Source organism: Pomacea canaliculata, linkage group LG5 (genome assembly GCF_003073045.1).
Source record: "Pomacea canaliculata isolate SZHN2017 linkage group LG5, ASM307304v1, whole genome shotgun sequence".
Classification (NCBI taxonomy): Eukaryota; Metazoa; Mollusca; class Gastropoda; order Architaenioglossa; family Ampullariidae; genus Pomacea; species Pomacea canaliculata.
Window position 1 is genome coordinate 5212737 of NC_037594.1, and position 8510 is coordinate 5221246.

Here is an 8510-nt window from a genome sequence, read left to right on the forward strand (position 1 = left end):
TAGAAAGAGTGTATTTTGAACACATCGTATGCGGCTGCCTGATGCTATGAGAATGATGTGACTCGAGTATATTCTTGGAGAAGGAAGGATATAAATTTAAACTTATTTCCATTCCCATTTAAAATAAGCCCTAATTTCTGCGAAGTATGTTTCGCAAAGCTGGATCGGCAGAGATTATACGGTCACATCAAAAAGATGAGTTGTACCGTTCGTATCTTCGCTCTTCTGTTGGAGACGTCATTCTCCGCATCGCAGGTTTAGACAAGGTTTTGTGTCTTGTGATGCAAGATGGTTTGCAGAAGGGAAATAGGCTTATCTACAGCGCATCGTTGTAGTAGTTAAAAAAAGAACTATATGCCATAAGAATCCTTGTATTATTATGGGCTCGTGTGAGATGGGGTGGTGGTGGTGTAAGGTTAGCTACATCTATTTTAAAATACATATATCACTTGTAGGTTTCAAAAGAAAAGCCAGTAAAGTGCTCAAGAGAAAATACAGTCCTTTTGTATAAGAAGAGCATCTGAAATCAGAAGATTAGTTAACCAGTTTTAAGACATCAGCTTGATATTGCATTGATAGTTTGGAGAGAAGAGAATCAAGATATACAATTTTCTTACAAATGGCAGATGTGTGCTTTTGGGTGTTTTCTTTTCAGCTCTCATGTTTATCCTACTAACCAGAGAGCTGACTTCTTCTTTGAACATTCAGACAATAATACCGCCGACTCTGCAGGGATTTGAAGATTTCTTTCTCTGGTACATGTATGTCCATGATGGCCCTGTCTCTACTCATGGTTGCTGATGGGTTGAACCGTCCTGCAGGAGGTCGGCCACTGCCAATGGGGGCAATGCCACAGGTGCACTTTAGGGACTCTGCAGTGTAAAACTTGGCAAATATTTGATGTCCGAATCTGGAGTGACCTGTTCTCAGTCTTATGATAGTCACTTGTTTTTCTCTCTCTATCCTGTAAAGTGCATATTGACTGACTGCTAAAGCAGGAATTCTACTGGAGCCATTTTTTTTTCTTTTGCTTGGCTTTAATTATTGTCGGCCTCAGTAAAGCTGACCTTGGGGGTCTCTTAAGCTAACCTCCCTCCCTCCTTTTCCAGTCTTCCATAACCATTTTTTTGTAAGGTTGTTTGGGAGTGAGATGTTAGAGACTTTACTTTTCTTGGGATCAGTCTGTGTCAGGCCAATGCCCATCTCCTATCCGCCTCTCCTTACCTTTCCAAGCCTCTGTGGAGTCAGGTACCGATTCCCAACAATTAGGTTGGCGCTTCCACATGGTCAAACCAGCATATCTCTTGATTTGGATGCCATTTTAAGACTGTTAAGAGTCCTGCTTTGTCTGCCCTGGTCTGCTCCAATCTAGACTATGGATCCATCTGGCTCTGCATCTGTTTGGGTGCCTTCCATACCACTTCTGTACAAAGTTTGTACTTAGAAACTGATGAGCCTCCACTTTTTCTCCGTCATCTGAAACTCGTGCTATCCTATGTCTGTCGTTTAAAATCTCACCCTAGAACTGGTGGATGGCTGTCCTGTTTTCACTATGAAGCTTCACGCCATCTTGCTAGCCTTGCAGCACATTCACCGCTTTTTGGAGCACAACTTTTTGATTATTTCAGACTCCCTTTCTGCCCTCCAAGCTCTTTCCAATTTTAACTACCCTCTTGTGGTCCGATTTCATAAAATTCATGCAACACTCATTCATCGTAACAAAGACATTGTTTTTATTTGGGCTTCTGGCCATGTTAGTATCTCAGGCAATGTTTAAACAGATCAGGCTTCCAAGGCTGCATGTCAGTCTCCTGGCAAATTACACTCGCTGGTAACATCAGACTGTAAATCTACTTGGCCTACGTTCAGCCCCTATGGCAATGCCACTGGGACACGCTGGGCCAAAATAAACTACATGCCATCCTTCCCTTTCTTTCTGACTCTGTTTACAGGGCTGGCTGCCTTGCCATAATATAGCTTCATCTGCTGGCACGGTGTAAAACACCAATTCCCCTCCTTTCTTTCTGACCACTTACCTTCGTGAGTTGGGAAGAGGTGGTCCTTACTAGATTAAAGTTAAGACACACCTATACCACCCAAGTTCACCTTTCCCTCCCTGTGCTAGATTGTGACTCCACTTCTCCATTTCTAATGGCTTCTTTGTCTGATCTGTCTGTGTGTATATATAAGTCCATAGTTTGTGTGGGTAAATGTTTTGGAGGCACTCAAGGTGATCACTGCCCTTTCTAGATCTGTTTGAGTACCTTTTTTGGAAGATGTAGCCTCTTACAGTTAAGCAGAGGTTGTCTATGAGTTGCATCTGCTGGACACAAGCCACATCAGTATCTTCTTTGTGGAGTTTTGTAGTAAAAGAGAGCTTTTTCCTAGAGATTCCCTCTCTGTGTGGGAAAATTTCCTCTTCTGCCTATTCAACAACTGGAGACTTGCTAGAGTTTAGGCGCTCTTCACCTGGTCAGCCCATGGTGATGACAAGGAAAAATAATATTTATTTGAGGGGTAAAACCAAGAGACCACTGGCATCTATTTTCTTTAATGCAAACAGTGCACTATTAATACCTGAAAATCATGCAAGCTCCCAGGGTGAATTTCAAAAGTGTTTTTTTTTAATCCATTATTCTAAAAAAAAGTCAGCAGGGGTGTTCACAAGCATCCCTTCCTCTGCCTCCTGCCAACACACACAGAAAACAAAAACATAGTAAGAAATAGTGACAAATGTAGCACATCACAGTACAGGAAGACAAGTATAAAATAATGTAAAGTAACAGAAGTGATAGCAAGTTTTGTGAGTGTGTTGCAGTTCAACACCATGATCATGAAGCTTTCCTCCTTAAAGCTTTTAGAAAGCATGTCCTGCAACACACTTTCATGATGCAATAACTTCTTTTTATTATTTTACAATATTTCATATTATTTAATATCTTATTTATTAATTTTTATTTTAGTAATTATTATTATAAAAATAGGAAAATTGCAGAATAAACTATGAAATCATGTTTATTTTTATTTAGGGCCTTTGCGATGGATTCAGTGGAGAAAAGAACTGGATACAATTTCTGATGTGCTGTATTTTGCCCTAACAACTCTTGGAGGTTTTTATTCCCATTTTCATTGAGACTTTGAAACTGATTTTTCAATTAATTTAATAATAAGATTGTTTCCTTTATAGGTACATTAAAATCACCACATTTGTCTGAGGTCAGTTTATTAGTATGTTTCAAAACTGTCTCTTGTATTCATTATTCCTGAAAATGCACTTAAGAAGTGTGCATTAGCTGACTAACAAAGCACTAGTGCATTCTGAAAGCATTTAGTTTTTCAATAAGAGTATTCATTAGCATGTGGTTTTTTGTTTCTTATTTTACTTAATTAAAATTAATAATATTAATAGGTTCTATTGTGGTATTCATTATATACTTCAGGATACCAGACAATTGGGGAAGAATATGTGAATATTATAATGGTGGATGAAACCAAACGAGCTCTTCCCTCTAAATGGGTAGGTAATAGCATTATAAGTAGATTCTTCATTAAACAGCAAGTCTTGGTGATAGGTATTTTTTAAAATATTCTAGTCCATCTATTAGGACTCGTGTCTTCATATCCTAATCCATTGTTTCATACATGAGAGGCCAAAAGCTGCATCTAACACATCTAATGCTTTACTTCTACTCTGCCCTTGATTTATGTGAGGGCCCCTTCATTTTTTATGTTTTACATAGACAAAAGTTTCTTCAGTGATTTTGTGTTGGTATAACCATTGACATGACACCTCAACCCCCTCCTCTCCTCCATATCTGAGCAGACACCTCCTTTTTTGTTTGTGAGATATTCACCTTCCAATGTTAACATGCACAGAAAGAGATTACACCTTTGATATCATGCTAGAATATGTCTATGTTTACATCGCTAAGATATGTGGAGCCAGTAAGATATGGCCTAACATGACATTTCTCTACATGGATGAGAATGGAATGTTTGAAGTCTTGAATTTTACAAATGAAAGGTCATTCACTCATATTTTGGGAATTGGTATCTTGTGACAAAGCCTGATCTCTGTACACACAATAAAAATTCTTTTTAATGGTCCTTTACAGAATCATATGTTCCTAAAGGATTAATGACTTTAACTGATTTATTTTACTTAGTTATTTAAGTGTAGCATTCAAACATATATATATTGTTTCATTCTGCAATGGCATCATGTCAGATTGCAAATTTGAACCATTTTAAAAATGTGTGACAATAGACATAATTAGCAAAAAGTATTTGATAAACATGCATGTTGTTAAGCATGATATATCAAAATTTCTCTGTAAGAGTTGAGTTGCATATAGAGAATCAGATTTTTCATAGGATGTGACAGTATATTATCATATTACATAGCCTCTAATTATTTGATGAATACCTTGAAATAATTAATTTGAGTAAACTTCAGTGTATCAGTGGGTTTTCAATAGAAACTGACAATAATTTGTGGGTAGCATCTTTCTCAAAATAAATGTAGTGTTACATAGCTTAGTGGTGGTAAGGGTATCGAGATACATGATGTCAGTGGAAGATGCTCAGCTTTGTAGGGGGCAAACTCCATGTTGACAGTGAACAACATTCAAGTATTTGTCCCCTCAATAGCCTTTTTTGAGGGGACGGCTGCCCTTTCCCTGGTTCCTATGCCACTGGATGTGGAAAGTAGAGGCCAGTCCTCTTATATCATTACCTCTTACCATCCTGAACAAGTAAGGTTTCTGTATGCTGTGTGGGTAGCAGGGTAGTTTACCCATCACAGACAAATAATCTACTCCAAAGTCAAGGGTATTAGCCACCAGCCCACAAAACTTCTCCCATGTGAGAAGCTGTACTTGTGGATGTGTGCATGTCTGCATCTGCATGCTATCAAATTAATAATAAATCATGCTTAAACCTAATGTTTTGATGTTTAAATTTCTCCAATAAATTTGCTCGCTGTTACTGTACCTACGATGTATGCACTTAAAAGTCTCTTGGAATCTGTTGAATGTAGAGGAGGACACTGATGATTTTTCTTCAAGTCTGCATTCCATACATTCTAAATGTTTTAATGGACAAACTTGAGAGGCGCCTGCAATCAACGGATCCGCTCCCACTCTACATCACTGAGACTGAAAGGGAAAAACTGTTGCAATATATTCCAGTCCTCCGCCAAGCAGTAAATTTCATCCACCGGCTTCATTTGTCCATCTTCTACATCAGAGGAGTTTTCTATCACTTGTCTAAACACTTTACGGGTATACACTATGTAAGTGCATTCTTTTGAATATTCCTCATAGAAATATTAAACTGGCCTGTATAAATTATAAAAATAGGCCATTTTGTATTACAGAGTTTTTATGTTAAGAACATTTTGTCAACATTTTAAAGTGTCCGTGTTTATTCTATATTTTAGATACATTACAGAATAGGACAATCTCATAGCATATTTTTTGTATCTGGGTACAGCATGAAGTGGTAGATCTCATTTTTTGAGTTTATCTGAAGGTAATGATTAACATATTTTTTCTATTCATACTAATTTTCACAGCTATTTTGCCTGTTCTATTAAAATTGTGTTGTGCTTATAGTTTAATCAAGGAATGATGCATTATTCATGTAAAAATCAGTATGAATAAAAAAATATGTTAATTGTTAACTTTTATGATTTGAAGCATAGCAACAAGTTAACAATGTCTTACATGATCTGGATTTAGTCTCCAGTTTGTGTTAAATTCATGGGGATGCTGAGATGTTTCTCTGAAGCTGCATTTTTTTCAGTCATGTCTGAATTATCTCTGTTCATAAAAATACTCTGCTGTCTGTAGAAGTATGCATATTGTGAAATGAAACCGCAGGCTTAAAAGAGAGAGAACTGAGTTAAGAGTTTGATTTCTTTGTTTTCTTATTGGATAAATTTGTTTATTGCAGGTGCGCTACATGTCAAAGCAAACAAATACTGCTCTGTCAAAGCCATTTCGCCTCCTTGGCTACCTCGCCTTATCACAGCTTGCAGCAGGTCTAACTATAAACCTATATCATTTCTGGAAGACTTATTCCAGTAGGCCTGAAGGATATTGTAATTCTACCAACACTTTGTGAGTCTGCAGGAATCTGTGCTGGTTGTTTTAAGATAACATTTTATTTATCCCAAAGGGCAATTCTGGGCAGCTTGATATGAAAGCACAAAACAATACCACAGCATATCTGCATCCGCCAAACAGACTCATATCTTCATAGTTCATACAGCTGCATTCATCCACACACAGTAACATTCAGGAATCTGTTGGTCTTTCATTGGTGGCCTGATGGAAGGGGGAAAAATTCTCCTGACAGGACATGCCTATCACAAAGGATTTCAGACACAGTAGAGAAAACATTCATGCTTAATACATTGGTCTTCAGTAATAATGCAGTAAATAACTATTAACTCTATAAGATGGATTTATTCACTGTTATGGATCATAATTCTGTGTGAGGGAGGAATAGGAAGAAAATATGCTGCAGGAGTCTTCAGAACTTTATTAATTTCCATAGATCTTCAGATGAAGCTGTTCATCCCAGCATGAAATGCTGTCTGTGTCTGGTCTGAGACGAAGATCAACGCTAACCCCATGTGGCCATCTCTTCTGCTGGAATTGCATTCATGAATGGTTCCAAAGTAAGGTAGGAAATTTAAGGCTTCTCTTATTTTTGCATCATTTTCTGTAGCAGCTATTGCAAACATTTGCTCCATGATACTGATACTTTTGACTTGAGAATAAAATGTATATTTCTCACATTTAAAACTGTTAAATAGATTGTAGTAAACATTTTAAGTTTTAAGAAGTTATTAATGTAAGACATGTTGAAAAACAAGGCAAGAGATTACAGTATCGAACAAGCTGCACCATTTACTATCTTCTTCATAATTTCTTGATCATTGTGTCCCAGCATCTTCATATCTGCTATGCTTCAGCAATCAATGATGTAATAGGAACTCATTGGTGTGTTGAACAAACATAGTTAAAGACAGGATTCAGTATACACAGCCAAATCTATAGCTCCACAAATCAGCAAAGTGCAGTGTCATTAATATCAATACCCTGCAGCAAATGAGCTCTTGACAGGGAGAGAAAAGAGTATGAATCTCACAGACTGTGTCTTTATAGCCATAGTACTTGCCTCATAAATTGGGACAAGTAAAAACAAACTGATTATTGAAAATGGATTTAAAATGACATCACAGATCTATATTATGCATGTTTTTTGTTTCAGCCTGAATGTCCCTTGTGTCGTGAGCAGTTTCCTCGGCATAGACTTGTGGCATTGCAGAACTTTGATCCTGTTTGAAAGGAGTGTTAGAAAATTTTAAACAGTGCCTCAGACCAGTATTTTTAAGCTTGCAAAAGAATGATGGATAAATTATTTAAAATGTATGTGAATGGTGTTTTTTGAGTGTCTTTGTAAGACTAATTAAATGAATTTAATAAATACAAATTAGAAGAAAATAACACATCAGTGCATTATGATGACTATAATAAACCTAATAACCTTATGACTTTATCAGTCTTTTTGTGAAGAGGACAAAAATCAAAACTCCTATTTGATCCAGCATATAATATTGCTGTAATATTAGCTGCATCCATAATTTAACCTGGTTTTGATAATTATATGTTTGCTTCAGCAAGATTTTATAGATTTTAATTCAAAGGCAGTTTATTGTTTTTTCTTGTAATTGAAGTCTCTGTTGCTATTAAAGCCATGAACTGCAAGCTGCACTCTTAATGTGCTGTATAGTTAGAAACTTTATCTGGCACTCAATGCAAGACAAGAATTATGTACTTGTGTTGTTTAGTTCTTGATACATTTACAAAATTATACCAGTTTCTCAAGTACATGAAATCCTCATTTGTATATTAACATGTATGACATCAAATCACCTAGGAAGGCATATGTCTATATGCATGCATTTGCATATGTAATTATTTGGGAGGGGGAATGTGTGTGTGTGCGCGTGCATATGCTTGCACTTTAATTTATACTTTTAGCTTGGTTGTTTCCTCTTAATGCCAACTTTCTAGGCTGTCCACCTTTTTTGTGAATTTCTGAAATAACTGGTGGTTTCTTTCCTCTTTCCCTTTTCCTTTACCTCCCTGATTTTTTATTTTTCAAAATCTTTTTCACAGTTTACAAACTGCTATTAGAATTGTTTCTTGTTCAATCAAATTGACAAAATTACATACAAACATAATAATATGAGTTTTATGGGGTATTTACAACGAAAAGTGAAAATTATCTTTGATGAAATATAAGGTATATTGATTATAAATTATCATGAGGGCGATGCATGTGGATTTTGGCTACATCACAGAAATTTCTGTTGAATGCCGATCTCAAAACATATGGAATAAAACATCCTTGTGGGGAAAAGGAGGCAAAAATCTAACTTCATTCGAAAATACAGTTGAAGCCCAACTGAAGGTAGCTGCCCAAAACCGGGTCTG

General features: G+C 36.6%; 1 protein-coding gene across 1 annotated transcript; it reads left to right on the forward strand.

Annotated features, from left to right (window-relative positions):
- Nucleotides 1-112: 112 nt before the first annotated feature.
- Nucleotides 113-7409, forward strand: LOC112563924 (peroxisome biogenesis factor 10-like). The gene is given in 8 exon segments (XM_025238398.1): nt 113-255; nt 3030-3110; nt 3441-3517; nt 5039-5293; nt 5956-6122; nt 6562-6608; nt 6611-6690; nt 7282-7409. Coding segments are annotated over 8 exon segments (891 nt in total). The 5' UTR covers nt 113-146; the 3' UTR covers nt 7357-7409.
- The last annotated feature ends 1101 nt before the right edge of the window (nt 7410-8510 follow it).